The sequence below is a fragment of the Mobula hypostoma genome, chromosome 6 (assembly GCF_963921235.1).
Source record: "Mobula hypostoma chromosome 6, sMobHyp1.1, whole genome shotgun sequence".
In the NCBI taxonomy this organism is placed as follows: domain Eukaryota; kingdom Metazoa; phylum Chordata; class Chondrichthyes; order Myliobatiformes; family Myliobatidae; genus Mobula; species Mobula hypostoma.
In genome coordinates this window covers 12,057,056-12,082,659 of record NC_086102.1, presented here as the reverse complement: position 1 = coordinate 12,082,659, position 25,604 = coordinate 12,057,056, and the positions used below count along the sequence as shown (strand labels likewise).

General features: G+C 43.1%; 1 protein-coding gene across 1 annotated transcript in view; it reads right to left on the bottom strand.

The window, feature by feature from the left end:
* Positions 1-25,604, bottom strand: part of LOC134347822 (A disintegrin and metalloproteinase with thrombospondin motifs 5) — a 58,473-nt gene that overhangs the window by 20,639 nt on the left and 12,230 nt on the right. The window contains exons 2-6 of the mRNA XM_063050279.1: positions 20,517-20,649; positions 19,778-19,945; positions 13,431-13,714; positions 11,272-11,455; positions 4,935-5,110 (exon numbers count right to left, since the gene is read on the bottom strand). Of these exons, the coding sequence (XP_062906349.1) occupies positions 4,935-5,110; positions 11,272-11,455; positions 13,431-13,714; positions 19,778-19,945; positions 20,517-20,649 (945 nt within the window). The remainder of the gene's footprint in view (positions 1-4,934; positions 5,111-11,271; positions 11,456-13,430; positions 13,715-19,777; positions 19,946-20,516; positions 20,650-25,604) is intronic.

The following is a 25,604-nucleotide window of genomic DNA, read 5'->3' as shown; positions in this document are numbered from 1 at the left end:
CAGCGCCTCTGCATTCGCAGATGTTGCCACAGATTCAGCATGCCATCTAAAATTTTGACAAACTTCTATCGATGCACAGTGGGGAGTATCCTGACTGGCATGGAAACAGAATGGAGAAGTCTACAAAAAGTAGGAGATACAGCCCAGTCCATCACAGAAGAAGCCCTCCCCTCCATTGAACACATCTACAAGGAGCGCTGCCGCAAGAAAGCAGCACCCATCATGAAGAGTCCCCATCATCCAGGCCATGCCTTTTCCTCACTGCTGCCAACGAGAAGGAGCTACAGGACCTTTGGGTCCCACAGCACCAGGTTCAGGTACAGTTATCACTGCTCAATTATCAGGCTCCTAAACAGCTTGGTATCTTCAATCACCTCACTGATTCCATAATCAATAGACTGACTTTCAAGAACTCTACATCTCATGTTCTCATTATTATTTATTTATCTGCTTATAGATTTCGTTGCATTTGCAGTTTGTTTTCTTTTCCACATTGGTTGTTCATCCACCTTTGTGTGTAGTTTTTCACTGTTTCCATTGCGTTTCTTTGTATGTGCTATAATGCCACAAGAAAATTAATCCCAGGGTTGTACGTGATGATATACAAGTACTTTGATAATAAATTTACTTTAAACTTTGAACATTGCCAGCCAGTCAGTTTGTACTGTTGTCATCTGGCAGGCTGGATTAATATTGGAATTGAATTTGTTTTTCTAGTTTCAAAGGGGCAAGTTACCGACATAAATTGGTGCAAGATCAGATTGGTTGCAGTGAAGAGAATTTTAGACAGAGGGGTCACTTATCTGACAAGGCATTTCTTGGATCCAGCCATGGTTAATTAGAATGCTGCAAAGTAGTTGGCTGCTTTCGAGGACAGAAGCCGTGTGCAGCAACTCTCCAAGAAAGTTTCCTTCTTTATTTAGCTACTTTCTAAGTCTTTCATGAGCAGTGAACTCAACCGTGTCTTGGTTCTGAGCCACACCCTTACAGTTCCATTTTTCCCTGCCCTTCATGTGAAATGGATGTCGATCAAGAAAGCCAGTAAAAGGCTTTACAAAGTCATGGGCACTAAGTATTGGTTTTACGTTTCTCAGTTGGGATGTGGTTATAGATCAGTAGTTAACAGTGGGTGGGGAAGGAATGTTCCAATGTTAACAAAGCGCAGGCAGGCTCACTTTGATGACACTTTGGATCATTATTGGCAAGAACGTTCAGTAACACAATCTTTCTTCAATTATAGATGAAAAGAGCCAAGAAGCGAAGTAATTTTGGTCACCATATTACATGAAGTGTTTACTCTAAAAATATGAAATGAGGAAGAATTTCTTTAGCCAGAGGGTGGTGAATCAGTGGAGGCCAAGTCATTGGGTATATTTAGAGTGGAGGTGATAGGTTCATGATTAGAAAGGGCATCAAAGATTAGGGGGAGAAGCAGGAGAGTGGAGTTGAGAGGGATAATAAATCAGCAATGATGAAATAGTGGAGCAGACTCAATGGGTTGAATGGCCTAGTTCTGCATTTATGTCTTTTATTTAATTATTCATTGAGATACATTGTGGAACAGGCCCTTCCAGCACTTTGAGCCACACTGCCCAGCAACCCCCAATTTAATCAGCCTAATCACGGGAAAATTTATAATGACCAATTAACCTACCAAACAATATGTCTTTGGACTGTGGGAAGAAACCAAAGCACCCAGAGGAAACCCACGCAGTCACGGGGAGAACAGACAAACTCCTTACAGACAGCGGTGGGAAATGAACCCGGGTCGCTGGTACTGTAAAGCACTGTGCTAACCACTGTAGAACCCCACGTCTTACATCCTTATGCATTCAACTCAAGCACTAATTCATGTTTCATTTCACATTGCTGTTCAAAGTTTTTTTTTTGTTAAACTTATTCATGGAATGTGAACCTGACAGAAAAAGCTGACATTGAACCTCTATCCCCAACTGCTCTTCAACGCAGTTTCTCAGTCATTTCCAGAGCAACAGGTAGGCCAGCCAGTAAAGGCAGGAAATCTATTTCCCTAAACCAAAGAATCGAGCATTTAAACAGTCACCATTGCAGAATTTTAGGGGCAGCATGCTAGCAACACAAATGACACATTTCACTGCATGTTTCCATGTACATGTGACAAATAAAGGTAATCTTTAATTTCATTGTGTTCAATTGGTGGAATGACAGGCTGGGTTGTAGTGACACTGCTGGGAACTGTATCATCAATTTGCGGAACATGTCACTCTGGGTCTTGGGCTGCATATGTGTTTTTTTTGTGTGAGACTATGTTCTTTGCTCACCATTTTGAATGTGCTGTGTATCTTTTGCACCTTGGCCTCAGAGGAGTGCTCTTTCGTTCAGTTGTATTCATGAATGATAATTAAACTTGAATTTGATTGAAGCAACACATACAAAATGCTGGAGGAACTCAGAAGGCCATGTAGCTGGGGAAAAAAAACTCCTGATGAAGGGTCTCAGCCCAAAACATCGTCTGTACCCTTTCCCATAGATGCTGCCTGGCCTGCTGAGTTTCTCCAGCACTTTGTGTGTGTTGCTCGGATTTCCAGCGTCTGCAGATTTTCTCTTGTTGGTGATTGAGTTTGATTGATCTGACTTGACTTAGACAAGTAAGTTTTAATAAATGCCCCAAAGGCAGAGGTGAGATCTGAACTCACACCATTTAGTTGTTTGACTAATGATTTAACCACTCGTTTAGTGTACCTGCAATAAGCAAAATTGCAGAGTTCTTAAAAATGTCAGAATCTTGAAGTTATGAAGACTTAAAGATGTGCTCATCAAGGCAAAAAAATGCCACAGATATAGTATGATATTTATGGGTTATACCATCTATACAAGACCATAATTTCATAAGGCATAGGAGCAGTATTAAGCCATTCTGCTAATCGAATATGCTCTGCTATTCCATCATGGCTGATTTATTATCCCTCTCAGCCCCATTTTCCTGTCTTCTCCCTGTAACCTATGATGCCTTTTCCCTCGACTCACCTCAGGTCAACTGAAGTACCAGAAATCCACTTCATCTCCTTCAACCACATACATGGAATTATATGTATTCTTCATAAAAACAAATTTGCAGTTTCTGCCATAAACTTAGAATATCTGCCCATGTGTTTTAACTCAGAGACATTTCAGCACGCCCTCAGCCCTCAGCCTGAGCCACATGAATGGAATTACTGGGTGAGGCTGACACTTAGTACTGAACCTCAGTCTGTACGATCACTTGAGGCTGGGCTGGGTCTGTTCCAGAACCGTTTCACTTAGGATTCCGACAATTGGCAGCAAGAGAGGCCCTGTCCATCCTGTTGTCCACCAGCCAAAAGCACCACCTAGTCCCAAATCACATCGCAAAGCAACTGACGGACACGTTGGTGTACAAATGGCTTCACATCGGTCTGATGACGGAACTGCACTTGCTGAATATGCTACTAGGTCTCTGTTACACGAGTTTGCTTAGTCAGAAAATGCTCATTACGCACAACTCCATAGAATAAGACGCAGGTGCAGAATTAGGCCATTTGGCCCATTGAGTCTGCTCTGCCATTCCATCATAATGATTTACTATCCCTCTCAATTCCATTCTCCTGCCTTCTTCCCATAACCTTTGATACCTTTACTAATCAAGGACCTATTAACCTTCGCTCTAAATACCCCCAATGATTTGCCCTGCACAACTGTGGCAACGAATCCCACAGATTCATCACCCTCTGGCTAAAGAAATTCCTCCTCATATCTGTACTAAAAGGGATGTCCCTCTATTCTGAGCCCTCTGGTGCTAGACTCCCCTACCATAGGAACCATCCTCCCAACATCCATTCTATCTAGGTCTTTTAATATTTTTAAGTTTTCAGTGAGATCTCTTCTCATTTTTCTGAACTCCAGCGAGTTCTGGCCCAGAGCCCTCTAACACGCCTCACATATTAACCCTTTCAATCCCAGAGTAATTCTAGTGAACGCCCTTTAGACTTTCTACAAAGCCAACACATTTCTTCTTCGATATGGACGCATTGGTAAGGAGGATTTTGGCTTGAGTAACCACAGGCAGTGGGCTTCAGGAATGAGAGGAACGATCGAGAATAGAGAGGGAAGAATCAGATCTTTGCACAGTCAGAGCCAAGAGGAGCACTCTGCATCGTGAGAGCTGTTCTCATTTTATTTATTTGCAGATACGGCGCGGAATTGTGCTGTGATTAGGCTACTGCTAAATAGGTAGAGCTCCACGCCACTCAGTAATCCATCTATCTAAGACTAGCCTAATCACAGGACTATTTACAATGACCAATTAACCTACCAACCAGTAGATCTTTCAAATGTGGGAGGTAACTGGGACATCTGGAGAAAATATGAACTCCTTACAGACAGCATGGGAGTTGAAATCTGACGCCCCAAGCTGTAATAGTGTCATGCTGATCGCTATGTTACTGTGGCGTTATTAGCCAAGTAACCCGTGTGTTTCTGACTCTGTCACACATTTGTCCCACTTGCAACAGCCTCAGTATAGAATGTCCTTCCTTTAGAACAGAGATGAGGAGGAATTTCTTTAGCCAGAGGGTGGTGAATCTGTGGAATTCATTGCTACAAACAGCTGTGGAGGCCAAATCATTGGGTATATTTCCAGCAGAGGTTGACAGCTTCTTGATTAGTAAAGGTGTCAAAGGTTACAGGGAGAAGGCAGGAAAATGGGGCTGAGAGAGATAATAAATCAGCCGTGATAGAATGGTGGAGCAGACTGAATGGATGAATGATCTAATTCTTCTCCTATGTCTTGTGGTCTATTGCTTTTTAAATGTTCCAATCCATGTACCTGTCCAAATGTCTATTAAAATTTGTCATTGTACCTGCCTCAACCACTTCCTCTGGCAGTTCATTCCACATAGATAATCACCCTTTGTGTTTAAAAAAAAGGTTGCCCTTACCTTCTGGGAAAATACCACATAGTATCCGGTTCCCTTTGCACGACAGGTTAATTTACACACATCTGCAGGGATCACTCCGGCGTACTTTGGAACCCACTCCATGAACGTTTTGACTCCTTTGGCATCGGTCTGATATCCATTCCTTGCTTCGCATTGTTCGTCCCGGAAAGATTTGCCTATTTGGATTAAAAAAAAACATTTTATCAACAAACTCAGTACTGGATTTAGTGGAGGTGGGCATCACTACAGAGGTGGTCTATCCATAAATATCTGAGCAAGATAGAGGAGATAATAGTAACCAGCAGTTGGTACTAGCAGCAAAGTGACAAATTTAATGACAAATGTCAGTGATGACAAACCTGCCTCTGCTTCTTCCCACAAACTACCTCCTGTTAGGGTGTATTCTGAAGTTATGCTTACAGCAAATATTAATTTCAACAACAGCAACTAGTCTTTAGACCTGAAGGTGGATTGTAGATTGAGTTTAAAATATAGACTAGATTATTGGTGTTCTTGGAGCTGCAGACTGGGGTTGATTGCAAACTAAGAAACACTCCACGGACCTGAGATGTCCGCATATGCATGAAAGCAGCGCAGAGTCAGTGATGATTAACATTCATTTTGTGCGTCTGGAGTGTGTGTGTGAAGATAGAAGTGTTTGATAATTATATGTAATTTAAAGGAAGCATTGTAGAAACATTGTAACTATAGAATTGTCCTGCTGTTACCTTTGTTCTTTAGCATATAAAAATGTCACGTAATACTAGGTCAGGGAACCATTTCTAAGTGCGTCTCCAGAATGATACCTGCTTAGTGAACCTATTTAACCCTTGTCCGTAAGTAATCTTTTTGGGTGCACGGTAGTGTAGCAGATAGCACAACACTTTTACAGCTTGGGACGTTGGAGGTTGAAATTCAATTCCAGCATTCTCTCAGAGGGTTTATATGTTCTTCCTGTGGGCCTATGGATTTCCTCCGGGTGCTCTGGTTTTCTCCCACGGTTCAAAGAGGTACCGGTTAGTGGGTTAATTGGTCATTGTAAGTTGTCTTGTGATTAGGCTAGGGTTAAATAGGTGGGTTGCTGATCAACGTGGCTCATTGAAGCCGGAAGGGCATCTCTAAATAGATAAATAATACTTCCCAATGTTTGGAAATCCAACCATATTTTTTAACGACACGATCAGAATATAAAGTAGAGTCCAGGGTGTCGTATGCTGGAAAATATTCACTCCTCTGGCATCTTGCAGTAAGACATGGGGCCACTAGAAGCCAAGAACAACAGGATCTGACAGCAAACTCCAAACACTAGCCCCCTCTAATGCTTGAAAGAGCAAATAAGCCCTGGGTCTTTCAAGTGAGTGACCCCACCAACTCTCACTCCCCTTACTCCGAGCACACACAGATTTAATTTCCTTACACATTTAGATTTCTTGAGAAAGTTAACTCTAATCACCACCTAATTCATATTTTATAGAAGTGTTTAGAAAATATTGCTATGGCTTAGTTTATATTTTACACGGTCCAATCATCAGAATTCTTTTGGAGAGCTAAGGCAGCCAGATTATACATTCATCATTTAAAACGTGCCAGATGCAGACCTATCCCCAGCATTTAAGCCTCTGCTCCAGTTATTTTCCACTGCATTATGCACTAAAAGTACTGCTTAGTCTTACAGGATTAAAAAATGCATTACGATCTGTTCCCATTATGATTTTAACTCCCAAGACCTTAAACTTTATTTGGATGTTATCCAAAGTTTGGGGCAGTAATTTGCTATTCCCCATATCCCTACCATAAAACTCTGGAATTCTCTGCCACAGATCCTTCATGAAGGAGCTCTCCCACCCTGCTCATGGACTATTTGTCCCATTCCCATCAGGGATGAAGCTATGCAGCATCCACACCAGGACCAACAGACTCAAAAACTATTACTTTCCCTAAGCAGTGAGGCTGATCAACACCTCCACGCACTAACACAATCCACCATGCCCACCCCACTTCATCATGTCCTGTCAGAGTCACCTTATGTACAGACACTCCTGTACCTACCGTCACTTTATGTACATATAATCAGTGTATATAAGCTACCTTATGCATTTATATTTATTGTGGCTTTTTTATTACTGTGTTCTTTATCTCACTACATTCTTCTTTTGAGCTGCATCACATCCAGAGTAACAATTATTTCAATCTCCTTTACGCTTGTGTACTGGAAACGATGGCAAGCAATCTTGACACAAAAGTAAAAGCAGAATCATTAAACATACTCGAGGAGAAGGAGTATTTTTCCGAGGGCTTGCGGCCTCAAGGTTTATAGGGAGAAAAGAGGAACAAGGAACTAATCCTAAATGATTTGAAATGATAGTTTTGAAGGTCTGAGAAGGTTCAAAGAGCCAAAGTGCTGGAAAAACTCAGCAGGTCAGGCAGCATCTGTGGAGATGGAAACAGTCAATGTTTCGGGTCTGCGACTATATCTCTATGTCAAAAATGATTGGAGCATCCCCTAACTATCTCCCTGTCAAACATGGCACCCACCTTACAAGTGTGGTGTTAGGAATTCTCTTGCTCTCTCTCATTACCATTAATTACACAGCCACTGTGCTATGGGCTGCTTAGCTGCTCAAGTCAACATGGAAAATCCCAAAGATTTTCCTGGTGTTTACAAGCAAATCCCATCTGGAAATACACTTCTGGAGTACTTTCTGCATAGGTTAAATGTGTTTCAAGCAGGTAGACTGTAACATTTATTCAATAAATCATTTGAATAATTTTCCCTCCAGATATGCGCCGGGAATCCTTCGCACACATGCGTGGTTTCATTAAGCTACAAGCAAGCTGTTGGAGGAATTCAGCAGGTCAGGCAGCATTTGTGGAAGCAAAGGCAGAGCTGACATCTCAGGTCGAGAGCTTGCATCAGGACAAATTCTTTTGATTCTTTTTCTATATTCCAGCATCTAAGTCCCTTGTGTTTCTGTTTTCATTACTGCTTCTGGCAAGGATTTTGGAATTATTGTTGGAAAAATTCCTGCAGTTATTACAGCACTGGTTGTGGAAAGAAACTTCTCAGGATCCATGAGAATATCTTATCTCCTTTGAATATCAGGCAGCACAGTAGTAAGGTTGTCATAGTCGGTGGATAGTGGGGGATGGTACTGGGGATATGCTCCAACTAGCTATTAAATGCTCTCAATGGCGTGAGTCTCAAGTAGCCTCTGACAACCAAGTCCAGCTCCTGGCCTTCACGTGTGGCTTAGCTACTATGCTCAATGAAACCATTTCTACTGACAAGTGAAGTGGCAAAACCGGGGTACTGGTGTCTTAAAAGGGCTCATCAGGGTTGGCAGCTCATTTAGGAGAAGGAAAACCCTGATCTCAAACCTCCACTGCCTTACGGCTATACCCACTCCTGGGGAAGGCTTCGGGAGTAAACCCAGAGGAAAACTTCTGGAGCTAGAGGCCCTAGGGCAGTCCCACTTTGAGTTCAACACTGACTGACAACTCCTGCGACACAGCAGGTGCCAAATTGTAGCGGTCTCTGTCATTCCAGGGAACTCAGTACATCTGAAATAAAGCTATCTTAGGCTAATGATAAATCCACTGTTTATTCCCTTTCATTTTACAGGTCAGTGGTTAATTCTGAGATTGAGAAAGAGCAACTGGGAAAAAAAAAGAGTTACTTGGCTCAGTGATAGGTCTAATGAAGAATCACCAACTAGAGATTAACTTCAAGACTAAAAGGAGGGAATTTAATCAGGGATAATGTTAAGACCAATCGGCAGCAGCTAATGAGAAGTGAGAAGTGCAATATTTGGTGGATTGTTAGGTGTTGAACCTTAAGTATATTGGAATAGATCAAGGTGAGATCTTGATATGAAGGGCTTCATTTCTGTAGTGTGTAAAATTATAAGAGATTATATATAATATAGAAACATAGAAACATAGAAAATAGGTGCAGGAGTAGGCCATTCGGCCCTTCGAGCCTGCACCGCCATTTATTATGATCATGGCTGATCATCCAACTCAGTATATGCAGTATATGGTGCATTATACAGTTTATGTTTCATTATAATTTAAAGGTTGAACAAGTTAGGTCTTTATTCTTTGGAGCATAGAAGGTTGAGGGGGGACTTGATAGGGGTATTTAAAATTATGAGGGGGATTGATAGAGTTGACGGGGATAGGCTTTTTCCATTGAGAATGGGGGAGATTCAAACAAGAGGACATGAGTTGAGAGTTAAAGGGCCAAAGTTTAGGGGTAACATGAGGGGAAACTTCTTTACTCAGAGAGTGGTGGCTGTGTGGAACGATCTTCCAGCAGAAGTGGTTGAGGCAGGTTCGATGTTGTCGTTTAAAGTTAAATTGGATAGATATATGGACAGGAAAGGAATGGAGGTTTATGGGCTGAGTGCAGGTCAGTGGGACTAGGCGAGAGTAAGAGTTCGGCATGGACTAGAAGGGCCAAGATGGCCTGTTTCCATGCTGTAACTGTTATATGGTTATATGTTTATGATACATATAATTATAATCTGAATAATTGTAATAATATTAATTATAATTAATAATAATTGTTGCATGTCAGTGCATGGAATTATAATAGGATCTATAAAGTATAATGTAGAATATAACATTATATAATATATGTAAACATAGAGCCAAAGAGCACTACAGCATAGAAACAGGCCCTTTGGCCCGTCCAGTCCATGCCAAACCTCGCTGATCTGCACCTGGACCATATCCCTCTGTACCCCTCCCATCTGTGTACTTAGCTAAACCTCTCAAATGTTGAAATTGCACCAGAGTTCATAGAACACAAATGTAAATATGAATGCATTAATGTCAATGAACAGTTCCTTATATTAGTTGAGGTTGGGCTTCTAAAAATCTTAATGACAGGATGCCATTTTCGATACTTCTATCTGTTGGACGCTACTTGCAGTGTTTCTCTAATAATTTCTAACATTAACATTCTTGAGCGCCATCTCTATGGGTATGAGCACCACCTGGTGTGACTGTAAACCATGATTACTTAGCAGCGATGTGAATAGAAGCAATAGTTAAGGATCTACACTGGACCTCAGTGCCCTAAGCTTGAGAAAAGGGAGAGGAAAATCGGTCAAGTTTCCTGCAATCCATCGTAATGGTGTAACTTGGCTGAAGGTTGTATGCATGGATAACGGGTGTAGGGTGAGAACGAGTTCAGCAATGTTGTCTTTGATAAACAAATAGGCCAAAGACTTGCGCAGTAAGAATGGTATCTGGGAATGGGGCCTGAAAGTCAGCACGAGCCGTGTAGCTGCGTTTCCATGGGAGCACCAGCAGAGATGCAAAGATTTGAGAAAGGTCGCAGAAGAGATTTACCAATGTGATTCCTGTTTTGAGGGACTTCAGTTCAGTAGGTGTAAAGGAGACATGAGGAGCAGATAAGGTTGTAAGGGAGTCTGAGAGAAGCATTGGAAATCACGAAGGAGACAGAATTATCGTTCCCATCTGCACAGGGGTCAAGAACCAGATAACACAGGTGATTAGCAAAAGAACAAAGACCAATAGGAGGAAAGTCATTTTTACACAGCGAGTTGCTCAGGTCTGGAATTCACCGTTAGGGACAGTGTCGGAAGAAGATTCGGATTCAGATTTATTTATCATAGGCACATTGAAACATACAGTGAAATGTGTCATTTGTGTTAATAACCCACACAACCAAGGATGTGCTGAGGATCGAGCCCAAGTGTGGCCACACATTCTGGCACCATCAAAACATGTCTACTATTCAGATGTCATATTCAAAGTGAGCTGCATAAATGTTTGTCAGGCTTTAGGGAGAAAATGGGCGAGTGGACCCAGCTGGATTATTTTACATAGACCATTATGGGCCCGATGGGACAAACGGGCTCCTTCCGTGCTGTAGTGATAACCATATACTGATTATATGGTATGACGTTTACACATTGTGCAGTTACTGAAATAAATGCACACTCAGTCGTCACTTTATAAGGAGAACCTGTACACCAGCTCATTAATGTAAATATCTAATCAGCCAATCATGTGGCAGCAACTCAATGCATAAAAGCATGCAGACATGGTCAAGAGATTCAGTTGCTGTTCAGACCAAACATCAGAATGGGGAAGAAATGTGATCTAAGTGACTCTGACCGTGGAATGATTGTTGGTGCCAGATGGGGTGGTTTGAGTATCTCAGAAGCTGCTGATCTGTGATTTCCACACACAACAGTCTCTAGAGTTTACAGAGAATGGTGTGAGATACAAAAGAAATCCAGTGAGTGGCAGCTTTGTGGGTGAAAATGCCTTGTTAATGAGAGAGGTCAGAGGAGCCACATACCTGTTTGCGGGCACGGAGTCACGTTACACGATCGGTAGATTGCCCGTTTGCCCACACAGTATTTGCCGTTGTTTCGGGGCGCCGGGTTGTTGCAGTGCCGGCGGGCAAACTGAACCCCACCTCCGCACGTCCGTGAACATGGGCCCCACGAGCCCCACGAGCCCCAGTTGCCATTCGCTGAAGCCTGTAACCCAGGAAAGAAAACACGGAGTTAATGGCATAAAATCAGTGGAAGTCAGTTGGGGACACGAGGGGCTGCAGCCGCTGGAATCTGGAGCAACAAACAATCTGATTCAGCATCAGGTAACCGGCCCCTTCTGTAGCTGAGGGTCCATGACCAGAGGGCCGTGAGACACCGGACCTGGGCAGTCATCCCAGGGATCAGACAAAGCACTGCCATTTGGTCTCACTGCAATGCTCAGACGGTCATTTCATAATTCTTGGGAACTGGAAGGAATCAACTACTGTTTGGCAGCTGACTGCAAGAAGGGTCTGTGGGAAAATAGCTTTCATCTTGTGCATTCCAGTCAAGGGCCTGTTGTTCTTGATCTGGCTAACATTATTTCCATTGGAACAAAGTTCCGGTAGGTTTGCCAGCTGTGTTCCTGCTTTTAACACAGTACTGGAATGTCACAGACGCTTAGTCAATTACCCTGTGGGTCTTTCTCCCAGCAGCAGGGCAGACAGAACTCCAGCTTCCCGTACAATTATCCACTCTGCTGGACATTTGCACCTTTGCGGTTTAGGCAGAGTGACAGTAAATGGGACACAACATAGTATAGGCCCTTCGACTTAAGATGTTGTGCTATCCTTTTAACCTACTCCAAGATCTATCAATCTCTTCCCTCCCACCTAGTGCTCCATTTTCCTTTCATCCATGTGCCTAAGGTTTTCTTAAAAGTCCCTAATGCATCTGCCTCTACCACTACCTCCATACATCTATCACTCTGAGTGGGAGCCCAGTCCGGGTCTGCACCAAGATGGATTCCACAGACATGAGTGATTCTGCAGACGCTGCGAATTGTGAACACCTCACACAGAATGCAACAATAGAAATGGAAATTTCTCCCGGTGGCCACTCATTTCAATTCAGTTTCTCATCCCCGCACTGACGGGTCCGACCATTGCCTTTTCTATTGCTACGATGAGGGAAAGCTCAAGTTAGAGGAGCAACACCTCATACTTTGTCCAGGTAGCCATCAACCTGATGGCATGAACATTGATTTCTCTAACTTCTGGTAATCACTCCCCACTCTCCACTTCTCTCTTGTTCCATCCTCCATTATGGTTAACCTCCCACCATTTCTCTACTCCTAACCTGTCAATCACCTCCCTCTGATGCCCTCCTCCTTTCCTTTCACCTATGGTCCACTCTCCACTCTATCAGATTCCTTTTTCAGCTCTATACCTTTTCCACTATTACCTCCCAGCTTCTCACCACCCCCTCCTCCACCCACCTACCCCCTCACCTGGTTTCACCTATCATCTGCCAGCGTGTACTCCTTCCCCTCCATCCACTTTCTTATCCTGGCTTCTGCCCTTTTCCTTTCCAAAGTCTCGCCACGAAACAACGACTCTTCATTCCCCTCCATAGATGCTGCCTGGCCTGAAGAGCATCTCCAGCATCTTGTATGTGTTGCTGAAGATGGATTCGATAAGATACAGGAGCACAGTTAGGCCATTTGGCCAATTGAGACTGCTCCACCAAATAATCTTTGCTATTTATTATCCCTCTTAACCCCACTCTCTGCATTCTGCCCATAACTTTTGACCCCCTAGCTAATCAAGAACTTATTACCCCCTGCTTTAAAAATACCCAATGACTTGGCCTCCACAGCCATTTGTGGCAATGACTTCGACAGATTCATCACTCTCTGGCTAAAGAAATTCCCCTTCATCTCTAAGGGGATATCCTTCTATTTTGAGGTTATGCCCTTTTGGCATAGACTCTCCCACTATTGGAAACATCCTCTACATGTCCACTCTATCCAAGAGTTTCAAAATTTGGTTGGTTTCAATGAGATATCCCTCATTTTTCTAAACTCCAGTGAGTACAGCCACCAAATTCTCCTCATATTTTAACTCTTCCCTTCCAGCCTATCTGGGCCTTCCTTTCCACGCTCTCCACTAACGCTGTCAGTCACAGATCCCTTACTCACCGAGTAATATTTCCTCTTGGTTTTGTCCACGCACTTCCCGTGCAAGCAGATCCTCCCCTTCCCGCAGGGGGTCCCTTCCACGGCGGGCAGCTTCTTGGTCATGCACACCATCTGTCCCTGGCGGATGACAGCACACCACAGGCGGGAACAAACATCCATCCCTGGGCAGACTGTGTACTCCGGCCCGAAAGCCAGTTTGCACTGGCGGGCCGCATCGTAGCTCTGGCCTGGAAGCTCCTCTGGTGCCCGCATGGGGTTCAGTGGAGGGCTGAGGAGGCAGTCCCCTGGAAAAGGGAAGCAAATAGCACACTATAAGCCAACATTCCCCCATGTAACAGAGCTTCCAAAGAGCAGTTACAGCAACATCAATCACAAAACTCTGTGGGAGGAAGCTTCATAGACCGTAGGTCACAGGAGCAGAATTAGGCCACTTAGTCCATTGAGTCTGCTCTGCCATTCCGTCACGGCTGATTTACTATCCCTCTCAATCCCATTCTCCAGTCTTCTCCTGTAACCTTTGACACCCTGACTAATCAAGGAGCTGTGAACCTCCAGTTTAAATAGACCCAATGACTTGACCTCCACAGCTGCCTGTGGCAATGAATTCATCCTCTGGCTAAAGAAATTCTTCCTCATTTCTGTACTAATTGGCAGTCCTTCTACTCTGAGGTCATGCCCTCTGGTCCTAGACTCACTCACTTATACTCTCTACATCCATTCTATCCAGACCATTCAATATTCAATAGGTTTCAATGAGATTCCCCTGTCATTCTTCTAAGCTTCAGTGAGTACAAGCCTAAAGCCAACAAGTGGTCCTTATATCTTAACCCTTTCATTCCCTGGATAATTCTCGTGAACCTACTTTGGACCCTCTGCAATGTCAGCACACCCTTTCTTAGAACATGGCCCAAAACTGCTCACAATATGTTCCAGGTTTGACCTAGTGTTGTGAAGGGAGCCCCTTCTCACTGAACGAGATGGATTCAGATACAGATTGATTTATCACATGTATATCAGAACAGACAGTGAAATGCATCACATTAACAATCAACACAGCCAAAGATGTGCTGAGGGCGGTCTGCAAGTGTCACCACACATTCCAGGGCCACTATGCTTGGTAGAACACAAGATTCGACAAAAACAATGGAATGAAATACGACAGCAGTCCTGATGAAGGGTCCCGGCCTGAAGTGTTGACTATTTACTGTTTTTTATAGATGCAGCCTGACCTCCAGCATTTTTTGTAAGCAGCAAAAGAAGCCATCTACCACCTCACCCAACATAGACAGGCCTGCCACCCCAGGCAGGGCTACCTCTGGGCCTCCAGTCCTTAACTGTGGATTCTTAGACTTGCAGACTTCAGGTCCCTGACCTGGACTTGCAGAAAGGTGGGAAAACTCTCCTGCGAGAATTCTTCAGAATCAGGTTTATTACCATTGACCTAAGTCATGAAATTTGTTGTTTTGTGACAGTGGTACGGTGCAGGTGTAACAAATTACTAAGATACAATAAAAAATAACTAAATAGTGCAAAAGGAGACTATCAAGGAAGAGAGGAATAATAAATCTGATGTGAGAGGGGAAGAAGCTGTTCCTAAAACACTGTTTTTATCTGTGTGTATGTGTGTGTTTGTGTACTTCTTTGCTGAAGCGTGTTCATGTGGTGCTGTGTCTGTAAATGTAGGCGTGTGTGTGTAATTGGTGTGTGAATGTGTGATAAACAGAGGTTCAAGAGAAGGCAGACCAAGATCAATGATTAATTCTTAACACAGTCAAATAGTAACACACACTCATGTAAATACAGAAGTGGGGAGCTGGATGAAGAAGCAGAGGCTACTCCCATGCAACTATAATCCTTAGGGAGAGTCAACACTTAAAGGTGAAGATAGGAGGGAATTTGAATAAAAATCATTTCTTTCAATTTCAGTGTCTGAATGAATAAAGGTGCAGATTTTCTCATTTGTACAGTTTGTTTTTTGCACATTCGGTGTTTGCCAGTCTTTATGTATAGTTTCCGTAAATTCTATTGTATTCTTTTATTTTACCTGTAGATCTCTGTGAAAATTGAATCTCAGAGCAGTATTTGGTGACAATTACACACTTTGATAATAAATTTGCTTTGAACTTTGAAACAACGCAATGTGGTAACAAACTGACATCATTGTCCCTCCTGAAGTCAAATGGGGCCAAGTCCTTGTGACGTCTCGGAGATCTGTGGCTGGAAGTATTGTTTTTCTATTCTACTTACATTAGTCGCTTCCAAGGCAACATTTGCAAAATTCCTTTTATTTACACAGTCATCAAAAGGTCCCAAACTTAGGCCACTCTCCCAAATGGAAATGAGTTTGGAATGTTCTAGATTTGATCTTAGATAGATGTTAGTGTAGTTTTAAAGGTCAGCACAACATCGTGGACTGAAGGGCCTGTACTGTGCTGTAATGCTCTATGTTCTACCTCACCGTCATGGTCAAACCTAAAGTAGAATCATTGTGGGATCAGAACTTGTATTCTAAATCAATGGTTAACACCTTTGAATATCAGGTTAGTGACCTAACTATTACGTACTGTAGCTCTGGACTATGGCTGCTGGCCTCTCCACCCTGATGATAGGCTCACATGTGTGGTGAAGAAGTTTGAAACCCATGGAACAGTAGTTGCATAGAAAGGCTAGAAGATTGTTTCTAACACAGAAGACTGTTCGGACATATGAAAAGCGATGCCAGAAGCAGAATTCTTAATGATTTAGAATTAAGCCATTGAGTCTGCTCTGCCATTCAATCATAACTGATTCTTTTTTACCCCATCTCCTACCTATAAGACCACAAGACCATAAGATATAGGAGCAGAATTAGGCCATTTGGCTCATCAAGTCTGCTCCACCATTTCATCATGGCTGATCCAATTTTCCCTCTCAGCCCCAATCTCCTGCCTTCGCCCTGTATCCCTTCATGCCCTGACCAATCGAGAATCTACCTTCTCCCTTCCTGGAACCCTTAAATCCCCTATCAATCAAGAACCTATCAATTTCTGCCTTAAAAATATCTAGTGACTTATTAGCCTCCACAACCCTCTGTGGTAATGAGTTCCATAGATTCACCACATTCTACCGAAAGAAATACTTGCTCATCTCACTTCTGTCGCCTCAGATCCTATACTCTCCTACTAATGGAAACATCCTCTCCACATCCAGTCTATCCAGATCTTTCAGTATTTAGTAGGTTTCAGTGAGATTCCCTTTCGTCCTTCTATTATCTGTCCAATAACTACACTTCAAAAATGGATTCACTAGCTGTGAATGATTTTAATGCAGCCTGGGGAGGTAACAAACTTCCACGTAAGTGTAAGTTTGGTCATTCATACTTTCCACTGGAACTTTGTGGTAAATAAGCAACTGAGATGTTTCAATTCAAATCTGTTTACACAAATGTTACTCTATGTTTTCTTTGGAATCTCCTTTCAGTTTCATAGCCTTTACTTTTAAAGATGAATCATGGTTCTACATACTAACTTCCCCACGGTCATTATTCACACGTGAATGAGGACAGTGGCAGGCTGTTTCATTGCTGGGAACACTGTATCTGAGTTTTTCTATTAAGGCCCACGCAGTTTTTGGGCATCAGAATTCCCCTCCCCCTACCCTTCAGTTCAGGAACCTGGGGCACCAACCATCCAGCAATATAGCACAAATTGGGATCAAATGTGGAGTTTCTGAGTCCATTTAGCTTGGTAGCCTGACTAATTGACTCTTTGCAGGGAAGTGAAAGTATATGATCATTATGGGCATAACTAATGCAAAAGCATCTGGCCTGTGTTCTACTCTTAGGAATTACGACTTGGTAAATCAATATCATTTGGATAGGTGGCTGGTCAGGAGGCTCAAGATCATTTAGGACGTCCAGAAGCCCAAGGTCAGCTGGAGGATCTGTATGTCAGACTCCAGCAATCCCCAACGATGGAGGTTGGGTTGGCAGGAGCTTAGAATGAAGACCTGTGATTTCCAGTGTCAAGATTCTCAAAGTTGGTGGGGCGTAGGGATCTGGGGCAGTGATCCCCAATGTGATGTAGAAGGGCAGGAAGGGATTTGTTCTGCTGTTGTGATGTATATTGTCTGTGTGTTGTTCTGCTAAACGTTTTGGGTATCCTGTATTGATGTCAAAAGTGTAGCAACACAACACTTGTTGCCTTCCCCGGAACATCCTTGTTGATTGTTAACTCAAACAAAGCATTTCGCTGTATGTTTCAATGTACATTTGATTGAGAAACCTAATCCATCAACACAAGATCTGTGCACTAACACAGTGCACAATACGATCCTAATTTTACCTTTGCAACAAAACCCTACGGACTGCCACTTGCACTATTAAGGACTTAAATTTTTCCTTGCACTAATGTCTTGTTTTGCACACTTTTTGTTCTCTTCACTGTCCTGTATAACTGATGAACCAAAATCACTTTTAATATCACGGGCATTTGTAAGGTTGTATAATGCACAGAATGCTGACCTCAGCAGGACAGGCAGCATCTACGGAAATGGATAAACAGTTGGCATTTCAGGCCGAGACCCTTCTTCAGGACTGGAAAGGAAGGGGGAAGATGCCAAAATAAAAAAAATGTGCAGGGGGTGGGGGAAGAGGGAAGGATAGCTGGAAGGTGATAGGTGAAGCCAGGTAGGTGGGAAAGGTGAAGAGCTGGAGAGGAAGAAATCTGACAGGGGAGTAGACCATAGGAGAAAGGGAAGGAGGAGGGGACCTAGGGGAGGTGATAGGCAGGTGAGAAGAGATAAGAGGCTAGAATGGGGAATAGAAGAGGGGAGGGGGAGGGAGAGGGAAAATTTCTTTTACTGGAAGGAGAAATCGATATTCATGGTTGGAATATAGATGGGTTCCTCCTCCACCTTCTTGGCACAAGCTGAGGCCATGGTGAGGTAGTGTACATAGGTTCATTGTCCATTCAGAAACCTGGTGGTGGAGGGGAAGAAGCTGTTCCTGAAACACTGAGTGTCTACCCTCAGGCTCCCATATCTCTGCCTTGATGGCTGGTTGTGGATTACAGGAGGAATGGAGATGGGCTAACCCCTATTGACATCAGTAGGTCTGGGGTTGAGAGGGTAAACAGCTTCAAGTTCCTCGGCATCCACATCACCGAGGACTTCACGTGGTCTGTACACACCAGCTCTGTGGTGAAAAAAGCACAACAGGGCCTCTTTCACCTCAGACGGTTGAGGAAGTTTGGTCCGGGCCCCCAAATCCTAAGAACTTTCTATAGGGGCATGGTTGAGAGCATCCTGACTGGCTGCATCACTGCCTGGTATGGGAACTATAACTCTCTTAATCGCAGGACTCTGCATAGAGTGGTGCGGATAGCCCAGAGCATCTGTAGTTGTGAACTTCCCATGATTCAGGACATTTACAAGTCATCCCAACCGCACTCTGTTCCAGTTGCTAGCATCTAGGAAGCGGTACCACAACATTAAAGCCAGGACCAACAGGCTCCGGGACAGCTTTTTCCACCAGGCCATCAGACTGATGAACTCACGCTGATTTGTGTGTACTCTATATTACATTGACTGCTCTATTTATTATAAATAAACTTGCAAGCAAGTTTTTCCATTGTACCTGCACCTCATTTTAGTGGATCTCGCAACTGTTAAGGGACCCTTGATCTTTCAGTTTACCTTCATGCCCTTGTAACTTACTTGATTTCCACTGCACTTTTTGTAACACTTTATGCTGCACTCTGTTATCTTTTCTTTTATACCACACTGACATAATTATGTGTGGAATGATTTCTCTGGACGGCACGCAAAGTTTTTCCACTGCATCTTGGTATACACTCAGTGGCCACTTTATTAGGTACACCTGTACACCAGCTCGTTAACGCAAATAGCTAATTAGTCAATCCTGTGGCATCAACTCAATGCATAAACATGCAGATGTGACCAAGAGGTTCAATTGCTGTTCAGACCGGAGATTGGAATGGAGAAGAAATGCGATCAAAGTGACTTTGACTGTGGAATGATTGTTGGTGTCAGATGGCGTGGTTGGAGTATCTCAGCAGCTGCTGATCTGGGATTTTCACACACAACTATGTCTAGACTTTAAAGAGGATGGTTCAAAAAACAAAAAAAAAAAAAATCCAGATTTTTGGATGCAGTTCTGTGGGTAAAAATGCCTTGTTAATGAGAGAGATCTGAGGAGAATGGCCAGACTGATTCAAGCTGGCAGGAAAGTGACAGTAACACATAACCGTGTGCTCCAACAGTGGTGTGCAGAAGAGCATCTCTGAGCGCACAACATGTCGAACCTTCAAATGGATGGTTATAAGTAACCTGTCTGTCAATACACATACCATGGCCGTCATCGAAGAACTCAGTTATTGTGGCTGAAGTGCACTTGGACCAGGGTTTGGACGCGTCGATACTGGTCAGGATGGAAGACATTAGTCGCTTATCCTCTGTCAAGCCGTAAGATTCCTCACAGAATTTGGAGTCATCGTGCGATAGTCCCAGCAGATGCCCTGTGATCGAGTACAAAATGATCAGACGTGGAGCTGTCAATAGTCATAGAGTTATAAAGTACTACAGCACAGAAACAGGTATTTCAGCCCATGGTACAGCTGCAGGTCGGTTGGACTAGGTAGCATAATAGTTTGGTATGGATAACAGGGTCAGGGGGCTTGTTTCTGTGGTGTAGTGCTCTATGACTCTAGTCGGTTCTCAGTTTAAACCATTTCATGGACTGTTTGATGATGGAGCGGGAAGAAGTGGTTCTTGAGTGTGGGTCTTCTGGCTCTTGTACCTCCTCCCCAACAGACATAATCAATGATACTGGTCCCTTGTACTACTGCCAAAGCTCAGCGTCATCTACTCTGAAGCAGCCAGAACTGGGAAAATGCAGTCCAGCTCCTGCTCTAGCACTCACATGCTAATCTCTCATTGCATTGTGTTAGCCCATGTTTACGCAAGTTTTGAGCTCTAAGCAGATGCAGGTAATGCTTGAGCTGTTGTCTGAGACAGGCTTATTTTCCCTGTAAGTTGCTGTGGAGTCTCTTGAGTGGGCAATTTACGACTCAGCTTTCTTTAACTTACCAACTTCATGAGCGACTGTGAACGCAGCGTGGAGCCCGTCGTCCTCAATGATTGCACAGCTACGGTGAGGGGAGCAGATGGTCCCCACATCTGCCATTCCCAAGGTGTCACACGACTGGTGTCCGCACAGATTCTGTGAGCGAGAGAAATAAAATGTATTAGACTCAAGTTAGAGATTGAGCAAGAGGTTGTTCAGAGTCATATCTATCTAAGGTGGGCTAAAATGGTCAGCTTCTCCCCTGTGGACTCTGTTGACACTTTTTGTTGCCTCGGTAAAGCAGCCGGATAGTCAAAGACACAACCTGCACCAGGTATTCTCTCTTCCCCTGTCAGGAGGCCAGGCAGCATCACTGCAAAGGAATAAAGAGTTGACGTTTCAGGCCGAGACCTTTCAAAGTCGACTCGTTTCCATTGACGCTGCCCAACCTGCTGAGTCTTTTCTCTTTAGGATGCTCATTGGCTGTTTCTTCTTCAGGAATGAGGAAGAATTTCTTTGGCCAGATGATGGTGAATCTGTGTAATTCTTTACCACAGATGGCTGTGGAGGCCAAGTCATTAGGTACAGTATATTTAAATTGGTAGGTACTTAAGTTAATAAGGGCATGAAAGATTATGAGGAGAATGCAGGACAATGGGGTTAAGACAGATAATAAATCAGCTATGATTGAATGGTGGAGTGGACTTGATGGGCCAAATGGCCCAACTTTGCTTCTATGTCTTATGCTTCAAATTAATTTTAATATTTACATAAATATTTACATTGAAGGCCAGCAAATAATTCATTTTCTGTTTCTCATGGATTGTACTCTGTTACAGAGATTAGAGAACTCCATGATATTATCCAACCTCAACTCCCATTACTTGAGGAGAGCGTGCAGCAACATTGCAACATCTGCCCGTTTAAACTGGATTGCTGCGGCTAGGGTTTGAAATAAATACATTTGTATAATTGCAGATTATTGAAAATTCAGATTTATTCTCAGAAGAACTCTGTTACAGATAATTGACTTCTTATGTCTTTATCTTTAACATTGTTTGTATTTCTGAGTTATATATATATATATTCCAATTTTCCAAAGGTATCTTAATTGTTATATTTAAAGACTCTTAACACCATTGTTGGTACAATAATCAATAAAAATACAGTCAGCAGCCACTTTATTAGTTACTTCCTGTACCTAAAAAAGTGACTGAGTGCAGGTTTGTCATGGTTTTCTGCTGCTGCAGCCCATCCGCTTCAAAGTTTGACATGTTGTGCATTCAGAGATGCTCTTCTGCACACCCCTGTTGTAACGAGTGGTTATCTGAGGTACTGTCGCCTTCCCGTCGGCTTGAACCAGTCTGGACAGTCTCCTCTGACCTCTCTCATTGACAAGTTATTTTCACCCACAGAGCTGCCACTCACTCAATTATTTTTTTTGTTTTTTTAAACCATTCTCTGTAAACGCTGAAGAACTTTGTGTGTAAAAAGCCCAAGAGGTCAGCAGTTTCTGAGATACTCAAAACCCCCTGTAAAGCACCAATAAACATTTTATGGTCAAAGTCACTTAGATCACATTTCTTCCCCACTCTAATGTTTAGTCTGAATAACAGCTGAACTTCTTGACCATGCCTGCATGTTTTTGTGTTTTGAGTTGCTGCCACGTGATTGGCTGATTAGATATTTGCATTAACAAGGTGTACAGGTGCACCTAATAAAGTGGCCACTGAGGGTATATGCTTGTTTTCTAACAGATAGGTTCAAATCAACATCTCATGACAGAGTCATTTTACTCGGCTGTGCTTTCTCCTCTGCCACATTTGTCCTGCTGAGTGGTTCAGTGGATCGTTGCTTCCAAGTCAGACAGTTATTGATTCCAGTCCAAATTTAGTCACTTAAGCTGCCTTTTGGATGAGGTCCTCTCTTCTCTCCTTGGTCTTTGTGAAGGACCTACCCAAGACCAGCGAGGCACTGTACAGGCCATTCAGCCACAATATTTTCCTGGTTTTGATGCCGATTTACACCAAATATCCTCTTTTGGCATATCATCCATATCCCTCCATTCCCTTCACATTCACGAGTCTAAGCATAATCCTCTCACACTGTCTGCTTCCATTGCTTCTCCCGGTAACCCATTCCAGTCCCCAACCATTCTCTCTGTAAAATAATTGTCTCTCACATCATCTTCAGTCATTGTCTCTCTGTTTCAGAGTCAGATTCAGATTAACTTATCACATGTACATTGAAACATGCAGGGAAATGCATCTTAAAAGCATGTCCTCTGGTATTTGCCATTTCTACCCAGGGGAAGAGATTCTGACTCTTTACTCCATCCACACCTCTTATAATTTTAAAAACATTTTGCTAAGAAACATTAGGATAAAACTTCTTGGGGAGGTGGTGGAGACTGGTATATCCTCAACCCAGGACATTATCTAGAGGAACATTTGGAACTGTTCTGTTGCCATAAAACAACAAAGTTCATGCCATCCAAGGCAGTAATAATAAATCTGAATCCGAGAGGAGAATAGCTTGCTGGGCTGAAAGGTCTATTTCTGCACTGTATGATTCCATAGTACTGGTATTTGTACCACTGTGGAGTTATAATGCCTACTAACTTGACTAAAAGTAAGTGAAGTGAAAGCTGGGCCCATGAGACATAGGAGCATAATCAGGACATTCAGCCCATTGATTCTGCTCCACCGTTTGGCCATGGCTGATTTAATTTCCCTCTCAACACCATTCTCTTGCCTTCTCCCCATAACCTTTGGACACTCTTGCTAATCAAGAATTTACCAACGTCTGCTTTAAGTATATCCAATGACTTGGCCTCCACAGCCGTCTGTGGCAACTAATTCCACAGATCTACCACCCTCTGTGAAGGAAATTCCTCCTCATCGCTGCTCTGAAGGGACATTCTACAGTCCTCAATGCACTGAAGGATCTTTGGTCAGATGCCTTGCAGTTCCCATACCATGTCCTACACCTTCACCAGCTCTGCTTTGAAAATCGTAAAACACTCCCAAGAGCATAAAAAATAAGAGCAGGAATAAGCCACAGGATGTTTCAAGGGGTCACCACCAGGGCAAACCTGATGATTCAATGAACACCTCAGAGCAGTTAAGGCTCTTGTTGCTATTAAAATGCTTGCTTCCTTCTCAGAGGGGATAGTTATCCAGTGAAATTCATAAACTGGGGTTCCTCTCACTCCGTGGATGGTGGCAAAAACTGGTGGGTAACTGAGGAAGAGGGCAGCTGTGCAAACTGCCCATTAGTAGGTCAAAGTTTAAGTACATTTATTCAAAGGTCACTGTAAATTGAGAGGAAGAGAGAAAAATAACATTTCAGCAGGAAAAAGTAATTATAAAAAATAACTCAGTGGAGAGAGGAGCCAATGAGTGGTGTTTTAGATCAGAAGCTGCTCACGTCAGGTGTCTGCTGGTCAGTGTACTGTTTGGACTGACTGATGCGTCCAATTAAAGGCGCAGGGTAACATGGCTAGGATGCTTGTCGTTTTTGCCGATGCAACTTTGTCGGGAAAATAAATAGATGTCTGTGGATGTGTGTAGGAACATATACAGTCACATGCACAAATATACATGGACAAATATACAGAAACAAACAGTCCCAGTGTTCGCTATTTACACAATATTAGGACCCAAAACCCCTTGTATGTTATTGGTCACAATTACGTTCCAGTGTGGGATTTGATGATTACCCTGTCAGCAGTCAGCCTTTCCCGAGTAAGTTCATCTATTCATAGTATAGTTATTAATAAACACAAGGAGTTGACTGGTCTCTAACTGAAACCCCCTCAGCAAACCAACCAAACAGGTTTTACCTGCTCCTACACGTCTGCTTCAGTCTTTGAACCCATGCACCCACTCTAAATTGGGACAGGAATTCAGAATTACTTCCAGAAATAACATACCACTTGTTGAGCAGATAGATAAGTAATTAATGGACATTTCCCCCCTGTAATATACCAAATGACATGGTTTCTTCAATGAAAGGCACTCTGAATTCTGATTGAAAGGTTGCACGAGATTCCCAGTAGAGTTTATAGAGGAAGAGAGAGAGAGAAGGAGTGGACCAGAAGGGAATCCTAAACTCAAGAGATTCTGTAGATGCTGGAAATCCAGAGTAACACGCACAGAATGATGGAGCAACTCAGCAGGTCTGGCTGCATCTATGGAAATGAATAAACGGTCGATGTTTCGGGCTGAGGCCCTTCACATCAGGATTGGAAGGAAAAGGGAAGCTTTACAGAGGGTGCAGAGATTTACCAGGATGCTACTTGGATTAGAGAGCATGTCTTGTGAGGTAAGATTGAGCCAGCTAGAGCTTTTCTCTACGGAGTGAACGATGAAATGTGACTTGATAGAGGTATACAAGATGATAAGAGGCGTAGGTAGACAGCATCTTTTACACAGGGTGGAAATGGCTATTATGAGAGAAAATCATTTTAAGGTGATTGGAGGAAAATATAGGAGGATTCAGAGGTAGATATTTTCGTAAAAAGAGGATGGTGGGTGTATGGAACACACTCCCGGGGGGAGCGAGGGAAGGGCGGTAGATGCACTACATTAGGGACATTTAAGAGACACTTAGATAGGTAGAATTTCCTGAAATTCAAGAGTGCTAGTGACAAAGGTGAGTGCAGTTGCTATTACTAAGGAAAAGATGCTTGGGAGACTGAAAGGTCTGAAGGTAGATAAGTCACCTGGACCAGATGAACTGCACCCCAGGGTTCTGAAAGAGGTGGCTGAAGAGATTCTGGAGGTACTATTACTGGCCCTTCAATAATCACTAGATTCTGGAATGGTTCTGGAGGTCTGGAAAATTGCAAATGACTCTCCACTTTTCAAAAAGGGAGGGAGGCAGAAGGGAAATTATAGCCCAGAGTCTGATTTCATTGGTTGGGAAGATGTATGCCGTTATTAAAGTTTCAGGGTACTTGGGGGCACATAATAAAGTAGGCCAAAGTCAGGATGGTTTCCTTGAGGTGAAATCTTTTGGAATTCTTTGAGGAAATAACAGGTAGGACAGACAAGGGAGAGTCAGTGGATGTTATTTACTTGGATTTTCAGAAGGCCTTTCACAAGGTG